Source organism: Amblyomma americanum, chromosome 4, assembly GCF_052857255.1.
Source record: "Amblyomma americanum isolate KBUSLIRL-KWMA chromosome 4, ASM5285725v1, whole genome shotgun sequence".
In the NCBI taxonomy this organism is placed as follows: Eukaryota; Metazoa; Arthropoda; class Arachnida; order Ixodida; family Ixodidae; genus Amblyomma; species Amblyomma americanum.
The window spans coordinates 196,563,299-196,575,700 of NC_135500.1; the positions used below are offsets into that span (position 1 = coordinate 196,563,299).

Here is a 12,402-nt window from a genome sequence, read left to right on the forward strand (position 1 = left end):
ATTTTTTTTTCCAACTCTGTACTCTTCAGTTCCATTAACTAGTTGAAAACAGTGAGGAGCCTGAATAAGAGTACATTAGTACCGTGGAGAAATGTGCACGCTTGCATAAGTACGATTTTCTCATCTCTTAGTTGATATATAAGGAGGAAATAAAAAGGTTTGTCAGCAGCACTGAACATTTAGCGCGTGCACTTGACTCTTGGACGTTTAGGTGTTTCGTCAGATAAATAATGCCTTCTTTATCTCCCTTCCTACACAATTTTGTTGCAGGGTGGTCTTCCGTACTGGCTGCTGTCAAAAAATGCTTCCATTGGGCTTCGAACAAGCGATCCAGGTAAACGCCGCCTCTGACACATACTAGCATTTCGTGATCAGAAATGTCTTGATCGATTACATTGACAAACTTCAGCTTCCAACGTTGTTTGCGCTTTTCTACAGCGTATCTGGGGTACGTGGAAAGGTACTTCTCCAAGCTCCTTCCCCTGTTGCGTCCACTCATCTATGCAAACGGAGGACCCATTGTCGCTGTTCAGGTAAGTCCGCAGCTGTCTGGAATTTCTGTGTCAAAAAAACAAAGTGCTTGGGTTACTCAATTCACTGACTTCTTAGACACACGCATCTTGGCAAGGTGATCCCCGGACTCAAAAGAAGCTATCCAAGCACTCTGCTATCGTGGCGACATCTCGCAGATCGAGAACGAGTACGGCAGCTACCACGCGTGCGACTTTGTGTACACGGCGTGGCTGAGGGACCTGGTGCGGCATCACCTGGGCAATGACGTCATTCTCTACACCACTGACGGCGCCGCTGACTATCTTCTCAAGTGCGGCAAAGTGGAAGGCGCCTACACAACTATCGATTTCGGCACAGGTAAGCGGAAGAGTCCTTGAGCGAAAAAATTTAATTTATTGAACACTCAAGAAAAGTAAAAACTGATCCTTATCGTAGCATGATGAACATATCAGCCATTATTTGCATGGCGTTTTTTTTTTCAGCGGAGAACGTACACACCAAAGCATCGCCTGTGTTGACATTCGTGAAGACACCAGTCCTGGCTAGTGAGAAACGCTTAACCAAAGTCGCAGGGCGCAACCACAGTCACGCCTTTGTTTTGCGTGTTGAAACTACCTGTAATCTCTACAGCTACCTTGCATAAGTCGTTTACTACTTCATCATCGCCAGCAGCAGCGGCACTGCTGCGTTCACTGCAAAACAAAGGGCTGAACTGAACTGAACTGAACTTAACTGAACTAAAATGAACTGATGGCATTTCCCATTGATCGCCATTTAACCATGCCCTGCGACAACTGCGACCGTCCTCTGCCCGGAAACGTCCTAATCACATCTGCTCCTTCGATGCTCTGCCGCAGCCTCTCACATTAGCCTTTTCTGGAATTGATGCAGTTAACACATTTGCTAATGACGCTGTAAAGAAGTGAACGGCAGAAATGTTTGAAAGGGGGCTGGTTGGTTCTGCATATTGACTTTCAGGAGTGCGCTAACTTATGCGGAGTTAAGAGCAGGTTCGGGGCATGTGTCGGGGGGCTCATGCCGGAAGGTGTTCGAAGTGGAGGATGAGAGAGTACCAGTACAAGTACTATTTAGTGAACGCGCCAAGCAACCTCACATCGCATTGCGATAGCACGATGGCAAGCCACAGTTCGGCAGGCCGTTGGTTATGCTCCGGTAAAACTACAAGGTGGCAAAGGAGATTTGGAAGGTGTATTCAATGGCCTAAAGTTTTCACGGCATGTGCATCAGCGATCCGTAGGTTAGGTTTTCGCTGAAAAAAAAATTATTAGTGTTGATGGCCGTCCAAAAGCCAAAAGCGCGTGTGCACGGTTGTTAATATGAAACGTGGTCCTATTATTGAAGCTTTATTGATTTTTCCGACTTCGTTTTTTTTTTTCTGCATTTGCCCGAAGTAGACGCAGCAATGTTCATTGACTAAAATAAACGCTTTTTGAAAGCTTGAGCTGAGTTATTCCGTGTCGCTTTTTAACTGGTCCAGTTCACTGTTCAAGGATGAGTGTATACTCCTTCCAGTCAGTACTGCAAGGAAACACTATAGCTTGAAATCGGGCCTTCGCGATGATTGTAACAGCCTCGTAAGAGCGAGCCTTGCTTTTGAGTGACTGGTATGCCATTTTTCGTGACTCTGTTTCTCCGAAACGTCCCAGGCGAAGACATCCAGAAGATGTTTGCAATCCAACGTCGACACCAGGAGCGTGGACCACTAGTAAATTCGGAGTTCTACACAGGCTGGTTGGACCACTGGGCAGAGCCGCACAGCACGGTCAAAACGAGCAACGTGGTACGTGACCTAGACAAGATGCTCAGCATGAATGCCTCTGTCAACATGTGAGTGGTAATTTGATTGATTGATTGATTGATTGATTGATTGATTGATTGATTGATTGATTGATTGATTGATTGATTGATTGATTGATTGATTTCTAGGTACATGTTTCACGGCGGAACTTCGTTCGGCTACAAGTCGGGCGGTAAGGTGTGACAAGCCCTTTGCTAACTTGCAGCTTCCTGGTGACTGCGCGATTTTTACGAGTACGAGTACATACGACGCCATATAATTCCTTTCTAAACGGAATGTGCTGGGAGTAAATCTAGAGGTAGCTACTGACTATGGCTTCAATTATTTCACCTCACAGGGCCAAAGTTTCACACCTTGAGTAACCAAGCTGGTCGCATGAAATGTATTGCGAACACTGGTTGTGCTTGTAAACGTCTTAATTTTCGCAGAAAAAAGGGAGAATAGGAGGAGGCAATGAAAATAAGGGTGGGAGGCTGTTGCTTACTGCATCAGCCAGGCGTTGTCCTGACTGATAGATGAAAAGTCGGGTATGTCGGGGTTAGAGATGGCTTGCACGTGAGGTCACGGGCGCCATGATGGTGAACCGCGTATATTTTCCGCACAATAAGCCGCAAAAACGTGCACTTCTCGCCATGCTCCTGGTTCACCAACGTGGCGGCTGCTGAGACGTCGGTGTAATCTATCGGTGTAGCCTATACGATGACCTGAGACCGGTACCCTGGCAAGACCATCCTTCCTGGGCTGCCATCAGCTCTGCAGGATCGCAGTAGAGACTTCCGCTAGCAGAGGGCGTCGAGTCTCGTAATTCGTTGAAAGAGCCAGGCTATCTAAGAGCGTAATCAAATCGTGCCAGCAATGGTCCTCGTTGTCCTTTTCTTTTCTGGATGCGGCATACTGTTCATTCAGGGAGGCTATCTTGCATGTTGCGCACACTCCCTTATGAGGTTCGCGTCGAAAATTTTGTGCGCTAGAGTTTTTAACGCCCGCAAACACATCTGTTCACGGAATCAAGAGCTGTTTTCATTTCTTGGAGAGAACAATTCCGGATTTTCCTGTTTTTGCAGTTGTCCTCTTTAGTCCGAGATTTCTCACTGCTTTGCATAGGCATGAATAAATCGCTTTTTCAGGCAGGCGTTTTAATTGTCCAACTATTTGCACCCACAACAGCTAACATTGACAAGAATGCGTTCCATCCAACGCCAACGAGTTACGACTACGATGCCCCCATGACGGAAGCCGGGGACCCGACAGACAAGTTTGTCGCCATTCGCAATGTCATCTCCAAGGTAAGGATGTTATGCTCGTCGCTGAAACCATCTACGCCAGTAACACTGAAAGAGCTGGGTTTGATTTTGTGACAAATTATTATTTAAACTCGGATGAAAACGTATACTCAGCACGTTCGCAAAGCTGGCAGTGTTCAAGTAAATTACAAGAACAGAAATGTCAGAGAAAGCAGTTCGGTTTGAAGACTTTGACTTGCATAGCGAGCAAATAATTCGCACGAGACGAGAAAATAATGAACTGAAAAAATCATTTTCAACTAAAACACCTCGTCATTTGGCGCACGACAGCGCGGGAACTCGCACCGTAGCACAATTATATGGAGTATGGCGATGATTGCCAATATGTCATCACGGAAGTAATATCTCGAAACCGTATTGAAGTTCACAAAAAAAGAAAAATTATCGAGATGGATCAAAAAAATTGTTCAGTGCTTACAAATATCTAACACAAAAATTCACTTCATTTTCCTAACTGAATTCAGCTTTTCATCAAAGGCATACCGAATGTTAAACCTAAACCGTGCAGCCTTTCAGCGTTTCCAAAGTGTGTTATTTACCAACTGCGGTTAGAATCACAATGCAAATGCAAGGTTGGAGCCGTGCGTTGAGGGAGAGAAAGTAATGTAGTGAAAGGAAAGACGGAGAGGTCGACCTGCGGTAATGTGACCCTGGCCTGCTACCCTACACTAGGGAAGGCAGAAAGGGAAGTAAAAGAAGAGTGAGGGTGCGAATTGAGGGTGATGATGTCATAACACAATGAATTGCTTGGAGTGGTCCGAGTTTGAGGAGACTACGCACACAATGGAGGGCACTCATTTCACGTAACGACATGTAGCACATGGAGCGCACGTCTTCCTCATACGCTGGTGCAAAGCGTTTATTGTGACACAAAGACAAAAAGTGCCTGAATTTAGTTTCCCTTCCATGCCATCTCTAGCACGCCCTTAGGCCGGCACTTTTGAAGATCGGGAAATCTCTCAGCGAAAAAAAAATAATAAAAACGAGCAGGATCGTGGTGTGCAGGATGTGGAAATGTGTCAAAGTGTGCCACTCGGGATAAACACCCTAACCGCGTTTTCAGAGAAGGAATAAATGATATCTGATTGGGACTTTTCAGCCTGTGGAAGAGCCGCATGATAGATCGGCACGCAGAACCACCTCGTTCATATAAGTGTCTGTTCAGTGAACAGTGCGCCTTGGTGCGGGGGGTTTATGCTACGCAGTACCGGCCGCCTGAATGGTTGCCGGTTCTTGACGCATATGTACCTCTATCGCAATTTTTATGCGCAGGTGGAGTACGTGTATAAGTAAAGAATTTGGTAACTCAGCGGGATTGATTCTCATGCCATAAATTTAAAAAAAAAAAGTGACTGCGTGGACTACTGGTAGCGTCTCTGACTCGCAACCCGATGGTCAGGGGCTCGCTTCCCAACTAACTTAATTGAATTTAATTGAATTGGCTGCTAAGAAAAAGAAATGGCGCAGTATCTGTCTCACATATCGGCGGACACCTTAACTGCGCCGCAAAGAAAGGGCCTCAGTTTTTTTTTTGTTTTTAGCGCGTCATTTAATTTATATACATGCACGTCCCAACAACGCTTCACCCATGTTGTGACCTTCTAATCATCAGTTTTATAACGTTTTAACCATTTTTCTGTTCCTATGTTCCACGTGTGACTAGCCACCTTTTCGACCAAACCAAAGTCACTAGGTACAACGCCGACAGACTACGCCCGGTTACTCTTAACGCTGTCGCGCTAAACGATACAGAGCTGAAATCCTGATGAGCCTTTCTCGTGACCGTGAATGCAGACATTATTGCGGGCACAGCATGAAGAACTGTACTTTAACAGTCCAAAGTTGCCCTTGGAAAGTGACAGAGCCTTGATTATTTTTGCCTTGACATAAGTCTTGAAAATCCCACAGCGTAAGCGAGGGCGGGGCGGGGCAAAAAAAGTGAGAAGCAATAAAGAGGCCTAGAATCTTTCTGCTGCGAGTTGTAGCACGCGCTTCAGCTTTGTGCTTATGCGCGCGCTAGACTTGTGTGAGAAAGCGCAAAAGCCAGGTTGCTGTTGCAAGTAAATGCAGCCTGACATGCTGAGTTGCTTCGCCTTGTCGATGCGTGAATATATTTGGCTCTTGTTTAGGCGAGTTATTAAAGTACTAAAGCGATAATGATGCTATAAATAGTGCAATGAAGGCCAGTCAATTCTAGCACGTGACCACTTCCGCATACGCATGCGCAGTACATCGCTGTGCCGCCCATGCCTGTGCCGGCACCCAAAAAGAAGATGGCGCTGGGAAAGATCATGCTAAAACAAGTGAGTTTTCAAAGCTCAGGAGCTCAAAAAGTTAGCTCCTTCAGGTCTTGGTCAAACATCGTTGCTGTTATTTTTTGTTTTTGTTTTTCATTAACATTTATCGCCCTATATATTCGTTCTCTTCTAGTTGTACAACTTGACTGATATTAGGGACATCACCGCTCACACTGCAATACCCTATGAGCGACCCCTGTCATTTGATCGAATCCAGCAGGTAAGAAGCATGGTCCTCTCGCTAAGGATTAAAGGAGCGTGTGCATTATCTTGCAGCAACAACGCACAACTAAATGTACAGTACTGCTAAAGATACACAGTTGAACCTCCTTAGAAGTTGAAGAGGCCCGGCGATTACTTCGTTATAACCGTATGCATCTATAGCTTCCTTATAGCTCAGTTTTTCCCAAGATTTCAAGGGGAATCATTATTCATTCGTTATATTCGTTATTTCGTTATAACGAGGTTCGACTGTAGTTGCTGCACGTGTGCTGTACGGATGCAACCATGCAAGAAGCGGGCTGATACAAGCAGTGGTCCATACACTCCCTCATGTGCACAAAATGAATAAAAGTCCTAATTGCGGTTCTTGTTTCTTGCTCTTCACCTTATTATTACATGTTGTTGTTATTGTTGATGTTTCTGTTTTAGTAAAGACTAAAGGCAAAGGTGGCACGAAAAACGGGAGCTATCAGCAGCGCCATCTATGATACGACAGCCGCATGAACTGAAGCACATGCATAAATACTACTTTTGTTTCCCTAGTTATGTGAACAAATAAAATGACCAGACATATGTGTCAGAATTAACCAGCCGTATAGAAACAGAACATTGCAGCAATATAAATAAAAAGCACTAATCTACAAGAACATAAATGTACACATGAAATCAACTGAGGCAAGCAAGGTCATTATGAAGAACGAGAGATGTAGGGACGTTTTGCGTCATAATTTGAGCTATATTTTGTATGTTTCGGCAACTGAGGGCTTTGGTGTGTCACTAGTAAAGCATGTCCGCCCGCTACGCCTTCAGAAGCCCTCGTGTAATCAAGCAACTATAGTAAGCAGCAAGAATTTCAAGCAAGCCTTATCCAAACTGCCCTATAGTTATCGAAATCGCGAAGTAGTAAAACGATTCCACTTTGTCAAAACATTCGTCATTCTCTTCATTTCACTAGCTGTTGTGAAGAGAGCAGCTGCACATCTCATTTGCATACGTTCGTGGGATGTTACATCATCTATCTCAAACTGTTCGCAGACTTACAAGAGCAAATTTTGAGCCAGAATTTGAAAAGTAGGCACCGAGCTTCAAATGCTTTCATTGAGTTAACGTGAATAACGTCAGGTTTTATTTTGCCACACACCCTTCTAGATTATGCGGTGTCCCTCAACAGCTAAGCGTGGGTTGTTTAAGAACTTTGCTTTCTTTCTGTTATTATTACGCGCATGCATTACGCCTTTTTTTTTTGCCTCATTGGCCTCCAGAAGAGAAAGATTGAATTATTGTTTTCTCTGTTTTGTTGCATTAAACAATACCGCATCTTTAAGTGATTACGTAAGGTCATCCACATTATTCAAGCCTTGCCTTTCAAAATGATGAAACAAGACTTACGGGTTGCGCTGACAGCCCATCCATTGGTGTAATGCGGACGGAATATGTGGTCCCCTTCGCCACACTGACGGTACCTGCAACTTCCACATGCCACGTGGCCTAGAGACTTCACCCAGCATGCCTGAAAAAAAATTTGCTCTTTAAGAAGTTTCAAGCTGCCGCTGATAGCTCGTACATAACGACGCTCTCTGATATCAAGAAACTGTAGCTTAGTTTCAATAACTATATAGCAGCTATGATTATTGCTGACGCTTTTGGCCCGTTTATTTACCTGGAATTGCGTATGAACCATGATTTCAAAAGAAAACGCTGTTTTGTTGTTGATTTATTTGTCCCTGTGCGAGGAAGTACTGGCGTACATCAAGCCGCCACGGTGGATCGGCTGTTATGTCGCTCGGCTGCCGAACCGAAAGACGCGGGTTTGATTCCGGCCGCGGATGTCGCATTTCGATGGAGGCGAAATGCTAGAGGCACCTGTACCGCGCGACGTCAGTGCACGTTAAAGAACCCCTGGTGGTCGAAATTACCCGGAGTCTCCACTACAGCGTCTCTCATAGCCTGTGTCGCTTTGAGAGGTTAAAACCTATAAAACCAAGCCAACCTTGGCGTACATCTATTTTTGCCTCACGGCAGGCAGATTTACAGAAACGTCCCTATCACTGCAACAGTGTTATATACACATACACATAACCAAAGTCACCTTAAGGCGCTCACTGTTACATTATCTAATCTAACTTTCAGAGCCAAGCCCTGGTTTTATACGACACGTGGGTGTCCTTCCTGCCCAGGAACCCGGCTGTGCTCAGCGTTCCTGGACTCCGAGATCGAGGATACGTCTACGTGGACGACGTGAGCGCACGCATGTGCATAGCTGAGGGCCAAGCATGGTTGTTGTTGTTTTGTTTTTGCCTTTCTTTGGAGTAGCAGTGGTTGTGTATCCTGAGTTGTGACGTCCCTGCTTGCGGTGGTGGTGTTGATGATGGTGATGATTGTGTGTTGATGACGATTGTGGCGATGATAGGTTCTATGAGAGCACAATTTGCACTGGTGAATTCTTTTATTACTCTGATGTAACTGTGGTGAGGTTATCCTAGTTTTTGAAGGTGAGTGGGGGCATCTGGTCGATTATAGTGATAGTTTCAACACGCTGAAAGCTCCACAGTTTTTATACTCGAGGACTTCAGAAATGTGTGCAGTGCATCAAAGCTGAAAGTACTTATTCCCTTTTATGCAGAAATGTACACTTGCAACCGATGCGAGCACTTTTTGAAAAGTTTATTTATATAAGCATTTTATGGTATTAGTACGGATACTTGTTGCTGACTAAATCTTAATCCAGATTATATGTTTGTCACTCAGCGGCATGGTATGAAACAACAGGTTTACTAGGCTGGGAGGTTTGAGGTATAAAAATGAAACTATATAACAATGACCTGAACGCCACACTTTATCTTTAAGCTATGATATTCAGGAAAAGTTTGGCAGTCTCTTTTGGTCAGCGCAATCAGGCGCTTTGATATCGCCGAAATGGTTTGAGTACCAGAGCACGTCATATATTAGTTGATAGAGTGCTCTTTAAAGGCCCAGTTGACTCACTAGGTTGGTTATAAAACACGCGAATACAGGAACCAGTAAGAAGACAGAGGTGCCGGCTGCCAACTCCCTTATTGGGGCAACACGCTATCCTTCATACAGGTTACATCGCCATTATCAAGCAAGGACAAAAATCATGGTAAAACAAAAATGACACGTGCTGGGTACAACGAGTACTTGTGCTCGCGAACTCTCTCAATAAAAAACTGGTTATTGGAGCCGATGTAGACACGCCCTCGTTTAAGTGACATTTCGAACAATTATATTGGCAGTTCGTAAATCATGGCGCATGCTTCTTTGCGCAATTCTGTAGTCGCTTTGGCGTCATGATCTAAATCATCGCAAGTTTGTCATGGTGCCGAAAGAATGGCATCTCTGCCACAATGTGGCGCACTTTAAGATGTGCGCCAGCTTATGCATGTACGGAATATCCGCGACAGGGATGTTGTCTTTCTGCTTGCTAGGCACTTCCTCGTCGTGAGCCTGTTCCAGGTTTTGAAGCAATGATTCGAAGATTGCAATGATCTGGAAGGAAGGGACGCTGGCACAACAAGTGCTTATCGAAGCCAGTGTGCACCACAATGTTCGCAGGATTTTGACAGAGACGCACGATGGCACGCCATCGCTATGCTCCGTTTGATTATTTTCGAGTGGACACGGTTGAATGGCATCAAGCCTTTCTTAGATGTAGGTTTAGAAGCCAAACAAGCATTTTCGTTATAGAAAAAATCCATCTGAACGTCAAGGAACTGTATTTTGCCCTGCTCAACTTCGAAAAAAAAACAAGCAAGACAAAGAAAAATTGCCTCTAAAAATAGAAAATAATGAACAGCTGGGAGACGCATTATTTTGGTCTAAAACCATAATTTTTCGCTTACCGTTACAGTGCCCCTAGGCCGCTTTCTAGTCCATCCTTGGTTTTCGGTTTTATCTACAGTGGCCATTGTTTATGACATCACTCGCATAAAATATCGCCATTCACATCAGAAATCAAGATATTAGCCGTATTTTTTGTACGGAAGTTCAAAACGTTCTCAATAGCGCACTGTCGAAAAATATACCAAAACAACTACGATGACGCACAAGAGGCGAATTACTATTATCGCGTGCAGCCCATAGCCTAGCTGTCCAGCATTTCTTATATGAACTGCTTTCATTAATAAACTATAGCACGCTCCTAGAGCCATAGCTGCATCTGCGATCCTCCATACGATTGCGCATAGGCGTCTGCACTCTGTGTGGGCAAGGGTGAAACAGCGGAGAGGGCGAGAACTACGAAGCCTATATAGTGGGGCATAGCGGCGGCATTGTGCGTAGGCAAACAGAATGTCCCAGACCGCCCAGATCTGGAAGTTTCCAAATTCATCTCTTCTAAATATGGCTCCCAATGTCTACGCAAAATCAGTCACGTGATCCGCAGTTCCCGGGTTCGAACCCGACCGCGGCGGCTGCGTTTATATGAAGGAAAAACGCTAAGGCGCCCATGTGCTGTGCAATGTCAGTGCACGTTAAAGATCCCCAGGTGGTCGAAATTATTCCGGAGCCCTCCACTACAGGCACCTCTTTCTTCCTTTCTTCTTTCACTCCCTCATTTCCCCTTCCCATACGGCGCGGTTCAGGTGTCCAATGATATATGAGACAGGTACTGCGCCATTTCCTTTCCACAAAAAACCAACTATTATTATTATTATTATTAGCCAAACTATTATAAGCACACTGACACGGATCAAGGCACCGGACCACAGCAACTGCCGAAGGCTGTGGTAGCCCGGGCCGCCGCAGTTTTGCCGCTCCCACACATAAAAACCGCACATCCCCACCTCTCCCTCCTTCTTGAACTCTTAGCTCTCCCTAGCCTCCCTGCCATTCGCCCTAACCTCAAACCTCGAGCTAAACCCATAAATTTTTCTGAAATTCCTCCCTTCCCCCGTCCCAGGCTACACTAAACATTCGTCCAGGACTGCGTGCGTGTGCGTGTGCGTGCGCGTGTGTGTGTGTGTGTGTGTGTGTGTGTGTGTGTGTGTGTGTGTGCGTGTGTGTGTGCGTGTGTGCGTTCGTGTGTGTGTGTGTGTGTGTGTGTGTGTGTGTGTGTGTGTGTGTGTGTGTGTGTGTGTGTGTGCGTGCGTGCGTTCGTGTGTGTGTGCGTGCGTGTGTGTGTGTGTGTGTGTGTGTGTGTGTGTGTGTGTGTGTGCGTGTGTGTGTGTGTGTGTGTGTGTGTGCGTGTGTGTGTGCGTGTGTGCGTTCGTGTGTGTGTGTGTGTGTGTGTGTGTGTGTGTGTGTGTGTGTGTGTGTGTGTGTGTGTGTGTGCGTGTGTGTGTGCGTGTGTGCGTTCGTGTGTGTGTGTGTGCGTGTGTGTGTGCGTGCGTGCGTTCGTGTGTGCGTGCGTGTGTGTGTGTGTGTGTGTGTGTGTGTGTGTGTGTGTGCGTGCGTGCGTGCGTGCGTGCGTGCGTGCGTGCGTGCGTGTGTGTGTGCGTGCGTGCGTGCGTGTGTGTGTGTGTGTGTGTGTGTGTGTGTGTGTGTGTGTGTGTGTGTGTGTGTGTGTGTGTGTGTGTGTGTGTGTGTGTGTGTGTGTGTGTGTGTGTGTGTGTGTGTGTGTGTGTGTGTGTGTGTGTAACAGCGCGCGCGCGCGCTGTTATTTTTATTCTTGCCGTTTTTATTAATGCAGACCAGCCCCATCGCAGCTGTTGCCGACCTTCGAGCTTTACACAGCGTGGCGTATACACATCGTCGGCTTCTCGTTTTTCCTCTCTCATTACACGCAGGTCTACCAAGGCATCATTTCGCGCATGGACAACGTGTATGACATCATAATCCCGGTGACGAAAGGTCAAAGGCTTACGGTGGTGGTGGAAAGCCAAGGAAGGGTTGCCTTCGGAAATTTAAACGACCCAAAGGTAAGCTATTCTGGCCATACCAGCAAGTATTATTCGCACGGATGTTTGTACACACATACACTCGGACTGCGCACTTGGAGAGTACACAGAGTGACATAAACGAGCGGCCTACGGCTCGAAACAACGTATTATCGTGCAGGCTCATTAGCATTGATCGCGGTTTACTTCTCAGGTCTAAATAAAGCAATACCGATCTTAGCAGGTAGTAACGAATGTCACAAATACACAACAGAGTGCACCGTTCAATCACTCTAGAAACATATGTGGACATCTGTGATTAGCTATGCTTATCGTACTACGAAATGCTACCCTCTCCCGTTTTCTTGCTACTTGACAACGAAGCCCTTGGCAGTGTAAATGAGGAAATGGTA

The 12,402-nt window shown here is 45.8% G+C and overlaps 1 protein-coding gene across 1 annotated transcript in view; it reads left to right on the forward strand.

The window, feature by feature from the left end:
- Positions 1-12,402, forward strand: part of LOC144129954 (uncharacterized) — a 55,112-nt gene that overhangs the window by 34,196 nt on the left and 8,514 nt on the right. Inside the window, exons 20-29 of the mRNA XM_077664007.1 lie at positions 271-334; positions 439-533; positions 690-870; positions 2,181-2,361; positions 2,461-2,504; positions 3,500-3,618; positions 5,865-5,939; positions 6,067-6,153; positions 8,286-8,393; positions 11,900-12,031. Of these exons, the coding sequence (XP_077520133.1) occupies positions 271-334; positions 439-533; positions 690-870; positions 2,181-2,361; positions 2,461-2,504; positions 3,500-3,618; positions 5,865-5,939; positions 6,067-6,153; positions 8,286-8,393; positions 11,900-12,031 (1,086 nt within the window). The remainder of the gene's footprint in view (positions 1-270; positions 335-438; positions 534-689; positions 871-2,180; positions 2,362-2,460; positions 2,505-3,499; positions 3,619-5,864; positions 5,940-6,066; positions 6,154-8,285; positions 8,394-11,899; positions 12,032-12,402) is intronic.